Below are 15,928 nucleotides of genomic sequence, written 5' to 3'. Positions count from 1 at the left end.
TTCCCACCACTTGGGTAAATATTTCTCCTGGGCAATGAACACTCGCAGAGATTTTTACAATGCAGGCCAGGCCACGAACATGAAAGTTCCCAAGGTCGGCTGGTTGCCCCGGTCTGAAATGAGGACGCAGGCAGGAACCTATCCCTCCACAAAACTATGGGCCCCATGTGAGACACAGGGCATCTGTGGGCACGGCCACCTTCTGCCCAGCCAGCCTGTGTAAACCCCATGGCGCTGCCTGGGATGGAGACAAAAAGAAATCGGAAGTCAAAATTAGTTTGGAAAGGGGGAAGAAATTCCAGGCACGTTTCTCCTTAATCCTCCCGCTTTGGAAATTGGACTTTCAAGTGAAGGCAAGTTTTCTGAAATTACTTCTTTGGCTCCTCCTCGGGCATAGGCCGCCCTGGCCCAGAGCAAGAGAGGCGCCGCCAGCCACGCCATCACAGGGAATGTGGGGGCCTCCACGCAAGGTGGGGAGACCTGGAGCCAGCGGGAAGCTGGTTAGCAAAGACTGTGATTTGGGGAGTTTTGTTTTAAAGTATAAATGAGTTCTGAAATGTCCCAGGTGCTCGAGAGACTTCGGTTGATCCCAAAAGATGGTAAGAAATATCAAGCAGGTAGATCCACAGCCACCAGGCAAGTCAATCACACAGACACAGGCGGAGAGAGGGGCGGGCAGCCGGATTCCAGGCCCTAAATTCTTCAAACCTCCCCTTCCCTCTGGCTACTTTCCGCACCCCAGTACAGTTGTTCCCGCCCTGCCCACAAAAGAAAAAAACAAAACAAAACAAAACAAAACAAAACCCAACAGCTCTGCCCTGGATGGATGCTTCAGTTTGGTGACCTAGTATGTTTCTTTAAAAAGAAAAAATCAACAAGAACCAAAAGCCACTAAACACACCCTAAGACCCGTAAGAGTCACAATGTGTTACAATTTTACAATTTCTGGGGAATCGTTACCTGGAGGGTTGCCCTGAAGAAGCCGGCTGTAGCCCTCCCACTGCCACTACGCTTTCCGGCCTCTTTGCTCTGGGGTTTGATTCTGGCTTTTTTTCCTGAAGGGCCTGTTCCCCTCTTCCCTCTGCCACCGCTTCACCCCTTGCAGGAAAAACTCTGACCCACCCAGCCTTAAAATTCAGCGCCTGTTAGAACCATATCGAAGCAGAGACCAGCCCCTGCACCCCGGGGTTGTGGCACAGCAGCGAACAAAAACACCAAGTCTCCAGGAGTGATAAGAAAATGGAGAATACTGTATTTGCTTTAGAAAGTTTTTACATATAGATAAACACGCAGTTACGATAACAGTAAAAGCGCCCTACGGGGAGTGAGAGATATCTCCAAAGCAGCTAAGAAATACTTGAAATAGCTTTTGCATAAGAATACTACGGTCTCACTCTCCGCTTTCGCTGACAGGGTCCCTCTTCCTAGCCCAGCCCGCCAAGCCACGCATGGACTGCCAAGTCGATGCCGGGAACATTGAGTGGGAGGGGAACCCCCAAAAAGGAAAGAGACGGTGGAGCAGGGAAGGAGAAGAGAGAGAAAGAGAAAGAGAGAGAGGAGAAAGAGCAATATCATATACAGGCAATTTCTACACATATATTACAAACTGGGAAAATGACCGATCATTAAGATATACATAATTCATATAAAATTTTGAAATAAAAATAAAAATCTGTTACAGTCATAACTATTCTTTTTCCACATTTATAACCAGTACCCACACAGGCAGTGACAGAGTGGAGAGAAAAAGGTGCTTAGGAAGAAAATGATTGTCTGCTGAACAAAAAACAGAAGATTGCATCTTGTTTGACCAATACTTGGACTTCAAAACAGAGAGAGAGCGAGAGAGAGGGAGAGAAGAGAGAGAGAGAGAGAGAGAGAGAGAGAGAGAGAGAGAGAGAGAGGAGGGAGAGAAAGAGCAACAAAAGGCGAGAAACATTTGCTATTTCCCTCTCGAGTTCTTTTTTTAAAAAACAAAATCAGAACAGAGATGGCAGTTTTATTTTTTCTCTTTTTGTCTGTTTTGCTTTTGTCGTCTTGTCGTGTTGGTGGTCGGTTTTTGTATAGTCGACTCTTTTTAATCATTTTAAACTAGAGAGAATATTTTCCCAGATACAAATAAATCGTCATGCAGGTGGGGTGCCGGGTCCGTGGGAACCGAAAGGAGAAGCCGTGCTTGTCCTAGAAAGTATACAATTGTCACCTCTTTTATGTTTTCTGCCCGCAACACCAGCGTTTGTGACTGTCTGTTGGCGACGCAGTCCTTGGGGGTGGCCGTGGTGGTAGATGGTGGTTGGGGTTGTTGATAGTTTGCGTTTAATTTATCGTTCTTGTTTTTTTAATATCTATTTTGGCTGGGGTGGGAGTGTGTGTACTTGTGTGTGTGTGTGATCGTGTGTCCTGATTCGGTTTGTCTGGGGATGGTGCAGGAAGAGGAGTAGGGCGGAGGGGGGCAGAGAGGAGGGGAGCAGGGGAGCAGGGCGGCCTTGGCTATCATACATCACATTCCGAGTCGCTGGAGGTTACCGAGAGGATGGAGGTGCCGGTGTCCGCGCGCTCCGTCAGGCTGGACACGCTGGTGGTGGGGCTGGCCGCCGTGGACGGCGACTCCGCCGAGCCGTGCGTGGGGCAGCCGGGCTCGGCCAGCGAGCGCATGCCGCTCGGCCCGATGGCCTGGTGCTGGAGCCTGCGGGAAGAGAGAGCGGCGCCCGCCCTGACACAGCGGCCCGCACCCGGCTCCGCCGAGCCGCCTCCCCGCGCCCGCGCCGCCCGGAGCGGGGCCTGCTGCGGCCGGTGCTCCCGGGCCTCCCGTACCCCCGCGCCCTGCGCCACCGCCCCGACTCTGCTCGCGGCGCTCAGTCCCCTCCTTCGGGCACCCGGCAGTTCCAGGGGCGCCGAAGAGCCTCCCCAGCTGGGGTCTGGCCTCTTGGCTCCCCTTCCCGGGCTCCCTGAAGCTTCCCGGTTCAGGGTTGGCTTGGGGGAGTGGAACCCAAGGCCGGCCGCCTGGGGAGGCCTAGGCGCACGCAGCTGAGGACGCCGAGCCCCGAAGGAGCAGCGATCGGGCAGGGTTTCTTCCTCCCCAGCCTCTGGGACTCCAGCTCGAGCTGGCTGTAACAGGGGCGGCGGGTGCCCTTGGTGCCTCCACTTCCAGCTCCGCCAAACACACACCCAGAACGGCGGGTTGCTCACGCCTACCTCTCCCGGGTAGGACCCGCCTGCTTTGCTCTCTGGATCCCAGAGCAGAGCGCAGGAACCGGGGAAAGGAAAATCAGAAATCTGGGAGCAAAAAAAGTGGGAGAGAGAAAGGGGGAGAAGGCCAAGGGGGAGCTCAGAGCAGTCTCAGGCTACCCCTTTCCCTGGCCAGGGGGATGCCCCAACCTCCTGACTCGGAGTTCTCCCCACAAGGAGGCCTTCTCCCAGTCCAAGGCGCTGCCCTCATCAGACGAAAAGTTGGCTGCGAGGCAAGTGGCAGAGGGCTGAGGACTCGGGCCTGAGCCACCTAAACCCAAACACACTCAGTCCAGGAGCTCAAACTCGTCTCCAGCCCCAGGGAACTGTCAGCAGCTGGAGACCTGCGCCCTAAGGTACACCAGGCCCAGCGCCTTCCCAGGCTGTGTAAGGACAGAGGCTCCTGATTAGGCTTTTTACCCAACTTCTCCCCTTACCGCTTCCACCCCACTTCTTCCCTTTTCCCCACTTCCCTTCTAATTATTTTTCTCCCTGCTTCTACAACCCAGATCTGCTGACTGGCTCAGCCCAGCACAACTTTGTGACTTTGTAGCCAACTTGCTGGCAGTGAGGCTGCTGCTGTGGCTTCCCGGTTGACTATACCAAGGGGATGCTCCTTGGCTGGGGCAGGAGGGCAAGCGGGTGTACACACACACACACACACACACACACACACACACACAGCCTCTCCATTCCTAGCGTGGCTCTCCTGCTCTGCTTAAGCAACTTGCAATGCTGCAGGAAGGAGGCCCACTGCAGCTGCACGGTGGTCACTGGCCGTTTTCCCTTCCTGGCAGGGACCCAGGTTCAGTTTCCTCACCCTGACAATCGTGGATTCCTTCCTGGAGTTTTGCAATGGAAATAAGAACCAGAAGGCAAGGCGTGCTTTCTTGGCTCCCCTATCTGTAGGCTCCAGAGGAGGGCAGAGTTGGGGACCCGGCTGAGTAAGCAGCGCGGGTGCCGCGCAGAGCTAATGTTCCCGGGCCCGGGATCTCCAGCAGCGGCCGCTCGGGACCTCACGCGCAGCCTCCGCGCCCCGGCGGAAGCCCCTCTCCCGCCCAGCGCTCGAGACCCCCGCGGCCCGGCCCTGTCCCGCGCGCCAGGACACGCGCAAACTTTCCCCGGCCGGACCGGGGCCGGTGGCTTCTCGCGCGCTCCGCGGCAGCTCCCGCCGCGCCCCGCCCGCCCCCCTTAGCCCCCTCACCCCCCTGGCGGGCCCGGGAAGCGACCGTCAGGGCGACCGCCCCGCCACTGACCTGTTTTTGGCCGCCGCGGCGCGGTCGCGCTGCCTCCGGTTCTTAAACCAGTTGCCTACTTGTGTGGGAGTGAGGCCGGTGGCCTGCGCCAGTTCGCGTTTCTTGCTGGGGTTGGGGTAGGGGTCCTGCAGGTACCACTCCCGCAGCAGGCTCCGAGTCCGCTCCTTGAAGCAATGCGTCTTCTGCTCGCCGTCCCAGATGGTGCGCGGCAGCGGGAACTTCTTGCGCACGCGGTACTTGTCCACCGGGCCGAGCGGGCGGCCGCGCAGCTTCTCGGCCTCCTGGTAGTGCGCCTCGAGCCACATCGCCTGCAGCTTGCCGTGGGACTCCTTGGTGAACTTGTGGTTCTCCAGGATGTGGTACAGGTCGCGGAAGTTGCCCGTGTGGAAGGCCACCACGGCGCGCGCGCGCAGGATCGACTCGTGCTTGTTGATGGCCTCGCACGCCCCGGGGGCCACCGGCAGCGACCAGAGGAAGCGGCCCAGCCGCTCGATGTCGCCCGTCTCCTCCAGCGTCTCGCAGACGCTGGCCACCTGCTCCGGCGAGAAGTTGAGGGTGGGCAGCTGGAACATGGACAACTCTTCCGGGGGGGCCCTGGAGCCGCCGCCGCCCGCTCCGCCTGCACCGCCAGCACCGCCGCCGCCCGCGCAGCTCCCGCCGCCCGCGCGGTGCCCGCCGCCGCCGCTCGCCAGAAGTAGGGCGCGGTGGTGAGAATCCGCGAAGTTTGGCAACAAGAAGTGGGAGGAATAGAGGTCTAGGGGGGAGCGGAATACCATGGACTGACCTGAGAGGAGAGGAGAAAATTCAGGGAGAGGTAGAGACAGGGGAGGGCGCGGACAGGGGCGAGGAGGACCAGGAGGAGGGAGAGGACAGGGGGGAGTGGAGGAGGAGGGGGGAGCAGGAGGAGGGGGAGGAGGAAGGGCGTGAGGGACACCCGCACCCCACACACATCCACACACACACGCGCCCGCGCAGCCACATAGAGAGGGAGGCAGGCGAGCGGCCGGGTGCGCGCGCACAGGGAGAGCCGGGCGCGAGGAAGGCGAGCGGAGCGAGAGCCAACCACCGCCGAGTCAGGATTCAGCGATTCCCCAGCAATCGCCCTAATGACAACAGCCTCATAATATCTCCCCTAAATCCACAGTGAGTGCAGCATTGAAACATTTTGTTTCGCTTTTCTATTGGTCTGCGGCGTGTCGTTGTGGCGTTGCCATAGCAACCGCTGCCAATCACTGTCAGCCCTGCCAATCAATACCGAGAACGTAAGGACGGTTTTACCACTTAGCCAGAATTGGGGGGGGGGGAGGGAGAGAGGAGGGAGAGAGGGAGAAGGGGAGAAAGAGAATTTTAAAAAAATCTTTGCAACTCTTCATGTCACCAGTCCCCTCTCTCTCTCTCTCTCTCTCTCTCTCTCTCTCTCTCTCTCTCTCCCTCTGCTCGCTCCCTCTCTCCTTTTTTCTGTCTGGGAGCCTCTTCTTCTTTCTTCTCCAAATAAGTGGCTCCAGAAATTTAAAAAGCATAGAGTTATTGAATGGGATGCCAGGGGAGCAATTAAAGGGGGGGATTTGTGAGGAGGTGAGAGGCTCCCCAACCCGAATGAGGGTCGAAGGTCAGCCCTCAAGAAGAGGCCGAGGGCCGGGGAAACCGGCACGGTTTGCACATGGTGTGTACGTCGGGTCGCCTCTTTCTGCCCATGTGAGCACTAATAGTGGCGAGGAAGAAAGGAGAGATGAGATCATGGGGCCCACCACACGCAGACCCTGGCCAGCGGGCTGCGGTGCCAGGGATCCTGAATTCTGGGGGGCGGGAGGGTTGGCTGGGGTGGGGGGTGTCTTCTGGTGCCTGAGAGGCTGAACCCAGAATCCAAGGTGCTGGGAGGCTCCCTGGTCTCCTCCTGGTGGGCAGTGGACAGCTACCTTTACCCCGGCCACCTCTGCTTTGACTTGGCTTCTCTTTACTCTGCCCCCAGTCAAGGAGCCTTGGTTTCCCCTATTAGCCTATACTTTGAAATAGCAATAGAAATACCAATACACTTCTTTCCATCTCAAAAAACAACCTGTCTCTTTGTTTCCCCCCAGACTTCGGCTTCCTCCCCTAGGAGCTGTGGAGGAGGTGCAGGGCCCGGTCTAGGAGTCCTCCTGACACCTCCAGAGGCCCATTGTACCCCACCCCTAAGGACCATTGGGCTTCTCTGTCTACAGGCCCCAGAAAGGCACTTAAACTTTGGACACTGCCCCCAAGAAAGCAGATAGGCCTGAAAATTGCTTGTTTGCTCATACTGTCAAGGGAAAAGCCTCTAATTTCTTTAAGGAAAGTAACACCAAAACCCTAAAAAAAAAAACCCAAAGGTCCCTAGAAAGAAGATGGCCCTCCCTCTGGCCTCTACAGCCCCCAGGCCCAGCACGGATATTCTAAGGTACATTGCTTTTAAGAAGATGTAATCAGCATCTTGAACCGGGGCCTCCCTTTGTGAGGCTTCTGTAACTATGGAAGTGTGATTTACGAAGATTTGTCAGGGTCAGAGACGTCTTTCCCCTGAGCACTGTGTATATTTAGACAGGACTCGGCTTGGTGTTAAAAAGTGTATATTTTGAATGAGTTCACACACAGTAGCCAACAATGCCCACATTGTCGCCCCGTGTACAACGTGTATTGAAACGCAGCGTCCAGACTTCAACTAATCTGCTCTCAATAAAGCTGAAATAATTATCCTAAGCTGCCTTTCCAGAAGAAAAATCATTGAGGAATTCAAAACTTTTTTTAAAAAAAGATCTTTTCTACATTCCGATGCAGATCTGGGGGGGCGAGGCGCTTAGTCCCTACCACTTTGGAGATCGCAAAGAGGGAGGAGAGCGAGATTGGGAGAGAATTTCAATGGGAAATCTAACGTGACCCGGGCCGCGAGTGTCCTGGCCCCTAAAGCAGGCGAGGCGGCACCGCCTAGGCCTTGACTCCCCCAGCGCCAGGCCTCCAGGGTGGAGAAGCGCCAGTTGCGGTTAGAGGCTGCCCAGCGGGCGGGGAAGCTCCGGGCTGGACTCGGGGGCCCACGCTGGCCCAGGCAGCAGTCGGATTCTGGGGTGCTAAACTCTGGCTGAGGCGGGGAAATATTCGCCCGTGGCAAGGCCGGTCAGGCCCCACTTTGGGGGCTCGCTCCCCTCTGTAGATGTTCCCCCCCGGCGCTGAGTCTTCCGCTCAGCTGCAAAGCTCTGGGCGGTCGTTCGCTGTCGGCCCAGAAAGAGCCCTAAGGTTGGGACACAAAAACAGACACTTCATGTTTCTTCCCCGTCCTTTTCTCCGGTAGGGAGAGGATTATAGGCTGCAGGGTGGGAGGGGGAAGGGGCAGGAGGAGGAAGCTGGGAGGAAGGAATGAAAACAGGGGAGGGGAGTGGGTATTGTGCGTGTGTGGGGGAGAATTCCTACGGGTGGGTTTCCGAATATTGTGCTCAACTTTTTTGAAAGCAGCTCGTGACCCCGAAACTGCATCCCCTGGAGCCGAGGACCCAGGCGCCGGGCGGGCGGGTGAACCGGCCAGTTCCCTCCCCGTCCCTGCAACCCCCCGCCTCCGGGTGGGGGCCACCCGGCCTCTCCCCGCCGCGGCCGGACCAACCCGGGAGGGAGGCTGGGCAGGTGCCGCGGGCTCTGCCAAAATCGCTGAAATCGAAAACCGTCTCCACTCAAGGAGAATTGAGGCAAGTGGGGCTGAGACTCAGCGTGGCGACACCCCCCCGCCCCCAGCCCAGACCGGGGCGCCGGCCCGACCGGCCGCACCCCGCCTGCCAGGGTGACGGTCGCGACTTGGGAGTGCGAAACCAGACGGAGGGCGGAGGCGAGGCGCGCAGCTTTGTGCGCCGGGACAGGGCCGGGCGCGGCGGGGCGGGCGGGCAGCCCCCGCTGTCAGAGCCTCCCCGCAGAGCCAAGCTCGGCACCGCCCACAGAGCCCACCTCGCGGCCCCACGGCCGCCGGCGCCTCGCAGCTCAGGCCCGAAGCACCACGCCCGCTGCCCGGAGGCTGTAAGTTGAGAGTCCCCAGTGCTGGGGAGGGAGGCGGAGCGGCCGGTCCTCTGCGCGGAGGGCTGGACCGGCCCGTGGCGGAGCTGGGAGCTCGGGCTCCGCGGGGCCTCGGTCTAGGGTGCTGCCTGGGGCTTGGGGGTGGTGTGGTATGGAGCTCCGGAGCTTCGCCTCCTCTATTCCCAAACGCTGTGCTGGGGACGAGAGTAGGATGAAAGACACTTGGGGCTCCGGGGCCCAGGCCGCCTTCCCGGATGCTCCGGGAGCCCAGGCGTTGGGCAACGCGAACGCCGGGAGGGGAACCTGGGACTCCTGGAGACAGCCGCGCGCAGGGAGCGCCTGCACCCCACCTCCATAACCCCCCCTCCCATTTCAGAGAAGGAAAATTGGGATGGGTAGATCAGTCCGCGAGGCCTCTAGGTCTCCGCTACCCTCCGGCCGCTCGGTCTCTGGGATCTGGGACTTGGCTCTGGCACCGGCCAGGTCACAAAATTGCCACTGTCGCCCCAGTGTCAGTCCCGGCCCAGGCGACGGACGGGCGGCTTACAGGTGATGCGCGAAGCAAACAGGACGTGTGGGCTCTGGAGTGCCCTGCGCCTGTGCGAGGATTTACCGGGCATTTATTTACAAACGTCAGCCCCAGCCCTAGTGGTCTGTTTCACCAGGAGAGTTGCCTGAGAGGTTCCCATCCTGCTTGTTTTGGGTTACCGGGAAGCCAAGGGGTTTGCAAGCCTTGGAGACTGGAGGACCTGGGGCAAAGGCACCCACTCTGTCCTGCTCAGCTTCGGTGGCGGGTTTGGCGGGGGGCGGGGGGTGTCAACGCCCCTTCCGGCCCCCAGAATCTCCTGAGGCGGGGGCTGGCCGGGTGGCCGGCGGACGCTCCCGGCCTCCCCGCAAGCTGCAAACTGAGGGGCTGGCAGGCGAGGAGGGCGCAGGGGAGCTCCGCACGCAGGCGGGGAGGCCGCGAAGTCCTTCAAGGACCCCGATTACTTTCCTTTCAATGAAAAACAACAACAACAACAACAACTGCTCCCTCCGCGCGCCTCCTCCTTCTCCCCCCGCCCTAGCCTCCGGGGACCCGCGCTCCGTACAATTGTCGCCTCGGACAGTAAACACAGCTCAGTTGCCTCAACTTTCTCCGCACATAAAAGTTCCCGGCGTGCGGGGAAATTTGAATATTTGATCAGCCCCTTTGAGTGACCCTCATTAGCCCGGCGCCCTGCTAAGGCCCGGCATTGCAAGAAAGCTGCCGGGCCCGGCATTTGTATGCCTTGTTAGCGCCGCTTAATGAAGCCGTCCGGACGGCTCAAAGGCGGTCTCCAGGGCCGGCGACGCGCACCTCTCTGCACCCCGCTCTGCCTAATGAGTCCCACCGCCCGCTGAATACCCCTCCGCCCCCCACATCCTCAAACAAGAGAAGGTTGGTTCTCTCTTGGGCCACCCCAACTCCCACTGCCAGGCCCAGGAGTGTGGACACAAACCAGGTTTAACTGACTGTGGTGACCCAGCTCCTAGAGAGGGCCCCCAGACTAAGGGAATGTGAGCCCTAGCGACTGGAGGGTGGTTTTTGCCACCCAACGTTCTAGCCCAGAGAGTACACTGCCAGCCTCTCCCAAGAGGGCCAATTTCAAGTTAGTCACCCCGGTTCCTCAAAGATGCATCTGGACTAATGTTGGGGTGGCAGAGGGCAGATGTCCAGGGGTAGGGCAGCTTTCCACTCTCCTCCCACGCCAAGTTCCCTTGGTCTCCACTGCCAGGAAGAGGCCTACTTCTTTCCAGGGATCCCCAGTGACAGCCAGAAGGGATGTGCTGGGACTTGGGTTTCAGGGGTAGGCAGGCTCAACTCCTTCAACCATTATTGCTTCCCCATCCATGCGCCCCTAAATAGATATCAGAGCTGTCATTAGGGAAAGCAAGGTATTACAGTCTCCCCTACACTCACCCCACTCCCCACCCCAGAGAGCCATGCTGTCTCTGGTGGCTCTGGGATTACTCCTCTAGGCTTTAAGAGGTCTGGAAAAAGCACTCTGGGCAGAGCCAACCTGCACAAGACAAACTGGCTGCTAGGTGGAAGGGGGGCTGAAGAAGACCTGAGGGAAAGGAAGAGGGGCTAAAGCCGCTATCTAATCCCCCCTTTTAGAGTGAGGCAGGTGATGTGGTTGGACAGCTAATATAAGGACCCCTATTAGAAGCTGAGTTTCAGTCCTCTGAAGAGTGGATTTTCTTCCCTCTCTGTCCGCTCTCTCTGCCAATGCCCCTTTTCCTGGACTGTTGTCATTCTAGCTCTCTCCTGGCTCACCCAGCTCTTGGCTCTGAAGTGTGACTTTTGGGGGGTGGGGATAAATAACTGGGAAGCAGGCTGCTCCCGAATGCATACTTTGGGCCTTGTGGATGTACCCCCACACACATACTCATGCCCACAATCCCTCAGACACACAGCAGACCTGACTAGGTGGGTAACTTCTGGATCCCATTTCAAGGTGACTGGCGTCCTCTACCAAAAGCCCATGTACACCCTGGGACAGCAGAGCCTTCGAAGTCCATCTGGTCTGCTCCTCGTCCCTTCCTCACGCCTAACTGGCACATGTCACCCTAGTTCCCATGCCACGACCCCCTAGTTCAAGTCCAAACTAACAATCTTTAGAGATCATCACTCTCTGGTCAAAGGCACTGCCCCGGCCTTGATTCCCCCAAAGGGCAGAGGTAGGAGCAGGAAGAGAGCGCGGACACTGTTAAAGAGAAAAGGGACCTGAGGAGGAGGGTGAAGCTGAGCTTTGTGGCCCCAAGGCCAGGCCCACCAGCTGCTCAGGGGAGGGCGCAAGGGGAGGGGGTAGGAGACCGCGGGCAATGGTCGGGGCAGCCGGGACCTAAGGCGTCCGCGTGGGGGGCTAGATCCAGACGAGAGGGGCGGGGAGGCGGGGGTCGGGGGAACGCGCAGGGCGGAGGGTGTGGGTGTGTGTGGGGGGGTGCGGCTCTTTAAGAGCCACACTGCTGGCTGGAGAAGCGCGCGGCCCGGTGCTGGTAGCGCAATGACCCCGAAGGGGATTTAGCGGGAAGAGAGCTGCCGGTCTCCGGGGGCTTTGTCGGGGGGCGGGGGGGGGGGCCGGAGAGGCCGAGGCACAAGAATAAGGAGCGGCCGCGTCATGAAAGGCCGTGCTGAGGCGGCGGCGCTGCTGCTCTTGACTTCTGAGCAGGGCTTAGAAAGCCTGCCCCGGCTTAAGCCCGACTGTCGGTGCTGGGCCCCGGGCGCCGACTCCGCGGGTTCCTAGCCCTGGGCCTCCGAGCCGAGGGGTAAGGGGCGCTCTGGGGTAGCAGAGGACCTGGCTAAGTTGCTTTCGGCTCTAAAGCTACCTGACCCCAGCTCAGAGCTGCGAGCGAGGCTGTCGGGCCGCATCCGGCCTGACCAGACACAGAATTTTCTTTTTCCAACTTCTGCTCGGTTTTGTGTGTCAACCACGCGCAGCACCAGAGCCCGCAGACCCCAAGTGGCTTCTCAACAGGTGTCCGGGTAAGTCCATTTAAAGAACCTGGTTATATTCTAAGCCCCTCCCTGCCCCCCCTTTCTTTTCCTCCGCCCCCCCATACCCAGTATTCCTTCCGGGGTCCAGGGCAGAGGAGGAAGCCCGGTTAGGGGTGTGGGAAGTGGCGCCCTCACCCTGGGGATCCTCTGGCTCTCAGTTGCAACCCAGGACCTGGTGCAGCCCGGCTGGCACCTGGCACTGGGTCCCAAACACGCTCAGCTCCGTGGTGGGCCCTGGTGCCCCAAGGTGTGTGAGAGTGGGGGACGCGCGCCGCAGCACCTCCAGTGTAACTAGCAGGAAGAGGGCTGGAGACCCGAGGGCCAGGCCGTCCTGCTGTGGGGGGCTAGAGCAGAAACCCTACTATACATCTTCTTGGATAAGCAGCTGGGATCGGGACCCAGGGAGCCCGCGCGAGCCGTTCCTTGAAGAGCGTCTCAGAGGCTGGGGGGTGGGGTTAGGGTGGGGGGAGGGAAGGGGGCGAGAGGAGGTAGGAGAAAAGCAGAGAAAGGCAACCGCAAGCAACCACAAGAAATTGGGGCGTCCGAGTGAAAAGTAGGAAAATGTTCTCAGAGCGCGCGGGAAACAGGCGCGAATTTGCGGGCGCACATTCTCTCTCTCTCTCTCACACACACACACACACTCTTGCACACGCACTTACACACACTGCACAAGGTAGCCCACGCACGCGGTCCTTGGCAGCGCGAGGCCGCTGGACTCAGAGCCCAAGCCGAGCCCAGCGCGGATCTGCCCTCCTGCGCCCCCCGCTCCACGCCTGCCACGAGCCCTTCCCCCGGCCAACAGAACCCCTAGATTGGCTGGGAGACTTGAAAGGGCCCCCAGGTCTGGGGCACAGGGAAGATCTTACCTGCGAAAAGGTAAGGGAAACCCGGAGCAGGAAGCAACGGCGGATAAATATTCATTAGGAAGTGTGTCTCCTTTTAAACCGCGCGGCGCGCGCGCTCGCTCCTGTCTCTTCCCTCCCTCCCTCTGTCCTCTGGCGAGGCTCTCTCCCCCTCTCGCTCAGTCTCCCCCCACCCCTTCCCACCCTTTCCTGCGAAATGCCGAGTGGATCCCTGTCCAGCTAACCTGTTGGGAAGCCTGAGTCTCGGGCAGCGCCTCCACAGCTGCTCGTCTTCGCTTTTGGGGCGCGCGTTTCCCATCCTCCCTCCCTCCTTTCGCCCAGCCCCTCACCCCCTCCTAAATTACTACATCATTAGCTTTATTTTCCGGTGTAGGGGGTGGGGTGGGGAGTCGCTCAGCCGGACGCACGGCCTCAAAGCGGGGCAAAAAGCCGGCGCCATTCCAGGCTGACCCAACTCTATCGCCACCCCCCTCCTTTCCCCATCCCCCCACACCCTCACCCACTCTGGTTTCTTCCCCACCCTTGTCATCTTCACCTCCATCCTGTGCCAACCCAACTCCCTCCTCGCCCTGCCACCGCCAATCGGGATCCCGGACTTCAGTGAGATGCCAGATCTGTGGGTCCATCCCTGCGAGCTCGGGACTTCCACCTGCCCTGGACGTGGTGGAGCTCCGCGTTCCCTTTCCCACTGAGATGCTCTCACTTGACCTCGAGGTACCTGGATGTCTTGCGCCTTAGGAGCAGCACAGGGGGTTACACATCAAAGGCCTTTCCCCAAAAGGCCGCAGGGTCCCCGGGCCTTGACCCTTCGGCGGAGTCCAGGAGGCTGCCTGGAGGATGAGAGGTGGCCTCATTTCATGTGAATGCTCTGGAGAGACCGACCGACTGACAGACGGCCTGATAATGGCTTTTTGCAAACTGACCTGAAGTTAGCCGCAAATCCACATCTTTCTCTCACGCTCGTGAGGAAACGCATCTACAGGATTCCAGGAACGCCCAAGGTCCACACAAGGTTCCTCCGAGAACCGCCTGCTGTAGCCAGCGAGCACGTGCACACCCCATCCCTACCCCCGCGCGCGCCCGCGCCCAGCGCTTTCTGGGGCCTCGGAGACTAGAAGGTGCTCGAGGGCTCGAGGGGGCTCCTAGAGGAGGGATACATCGCAAGACAACCCCTGGAACGCCCTGGATACCCTTCTGGGTCCGCTTCTTTCCTCTTCGGGCCTTTAGGCCACTCCTAGGGCTCTAAAGGATGGCGTCGCCCCAGGGTGCTGGGGGTGATTAGGTCGCGCTGGCGCAGCCCGAGCTCGGCGCGCGGACGTGGAGGCGGGAGGAGGGGCCGAGGGGGCGGGCTCAGGCTAGTTCCTAGTTACAAATACAGCTGCTTCAGAGGCGCCTAAAAGGAGGGTTTCGCCCCCAAACACGCAAATCACTCGCCCCTAGGCTCCTTGACTTTCATAGTTGGGTCCTACCCCTTCTTCTTGATGCCGAGTGAACTCGGCCAGTAGGTAGCCTGTGGGGGGGTTGGGGTCGAGAACCTGGAATTGACCTCCCCAACCCCGCCCCACCCCCACTTGGCCAGGCAGGCCAAAATCTGACCTAAGGTCTCCCGTGTTGCTTCGACCCTTCCGGAAGGAAGGGTCTTCCTCCTTATGCAAGGTTAAGGTATTGATCATATGGAGGTATATAAAAGTCTAGAGGGGTCTGGAAGCCTTATCAGCTCACCCCCTGCTCCAGCCCCGCATTTGCGCTTGCACTTTCTCCTCTTCCTCCTCCTTGCCATGGTGACCCAAAAGGTCCTACATGTTTCTGAGCTCAGGATTAAACTGAGTCACCTAACTGTGCAGAAACGTACATGCAAGAGTATCCGAATACATAAGTTAGAGTTAGAGAGTTAACAGCAGAATTTGAAGAATAAAGACGTGTCCCCAGACTGAATTATACGAATGGATGGGTACACGCCCGGTTGTCCAGATGCAGACAAAAGGCGCAGTGCCCGCGCAGAGTGACCCCAGCCACACGGGCAGATGTACAGGAAACCCCACACAGGGAGAATTGGGCAAATCAGGATGCAGGCCTCAAGGCCAAGGGCTTCCTGCTAGCAGGGCTATGGTTCTCCAAGGAGACACTTCTTTGAGCCGACTGGATGAAAGGTTTCAGGTCATGTCCTGGAGAAAAAGTGCCCCCTCCACCTCAAAGACAGCCCTTTGGGCTTCCTCTCAGCTAGGCTGGAGGCACTCAGAAGAGGGCCATCCGGGAACAATTCATTCTGGCTGGAATTATTTGTTATTTTATTATTATTGGTTTAGGGGATTGCATTCTGATGGATTAGGGTGAAAAGCATAGATGTCCTCACTCAATGCCAGCAGCTTCCTAACTAGGTTTCAAGTTGGAGGACACTTACCTAGCTCATGACTCATCCTAAATTTCATCTTTGAAAAGAACCTCAGCGCCACACCCTCCTGTTCTCACTTCTGTTTCTACCCCCTTTCTTTCCTCTAAGTCTGAAAACGAACACTCCAAAGCAAATGAAATATTTGGTTTATTAAACTAATTTCCATTGTGACGTTTTGGAAGATTCTCTTCTCCCTAGTATCCAGCATGGGCAGAACTCATTGTCCCAGTGAATTGGGGGAGTTTTGGAGAGTTTTGCAGGGCGGCTCTCTGGCAAGACCCACACTCATACACAGACTTTTTGTTTGTTTATTTGTTTGTTTGTTTCAGCTCCATTTTCCAGCCCTGCCCCAAAGAACCTGAAAGCTGTAGCCAGCATGGTTTTCCTGCAGAAAAGACAGGAATGCTGGGGGCAATCGCCCTCTGCCACCTCACTCCCACCTTCTCTCTCTGAAAGTAGAGGGTAAGTTTGGGAAGATACTTTTAGACAAAAAACAAAAAAACCCAAAAAAACAAAAAACAAACAAAAAAACAAAAAAACAGAAGAAAAAGAGGATTTTCTGGGCCAACAAGTCAGATGACCATCCTCTAAGAGGCAAAGAAGGTCCATCTTGTGAAGACATGAAGCATCCAGAAAAACGGAAGGACACCTTTCAGCAAAT

General features: G+C 58.1%; 1 protein-coding gene across 2 annotated transcripts; it reads right to left on the bottom strand.

Annotated features, from left to right (window-relative positions):
* Positions 1 to 2,091: 2,091 nt before the first annotated feature.
* Positions 2,092 to 12,933, bottom strand: SIX3 (SIX homeobox 3; the record flags this gene model as incomplete). 2 transcript variants are annotated; one of them, XM_084235433.1, is made up of 3 exons in its annotated part: positions 2,092 to 2,181; positions 2,527 to 2,686; positions 4,485 to 5,266. In XM_084235433.1, the coding sequence occupies 3 exons, from the start codon at positions 5,258 to 5,260 to the stop codon at positions 2,092 to 2,094; spliced, it is 1,026 nt and encodes a 341-aa protein (XP_084091559.1). The 2 variants fall into 2 exon arrangements, with proteins under 2 accessions (XP_084091559.1, XP_084091558.1); XM_084235432.1 differs by lacking the exon at positions 2,092 to 2,181 and adding an exon at positions 12,879 to 12,933 and having other exon boundaries at positions 2,494 to 2,686; positions 4,485 to 5,268.
* Between the last annotated feature and the right edge of the window lie 2,995 nt (positions 12,934 to 15,928).

The sequence above is a fragment of the Talpa europaea genome (assembly GCF_964194135.1).
Source record: "Talpa europaea genome assembly, chromosome: 6".
Classification (NCBI taxonomy): domain Eukaryota; kingdom Metazoa; phylum Chordata; class Mammalia; order Eulipotyphla; family Talpidae; genus Talpa; species Talpa europaea.
Note: the sequence above shows the minus strand (reverse complement) of the source record. Positions and strands in the feature narration are given on the sequence as shown.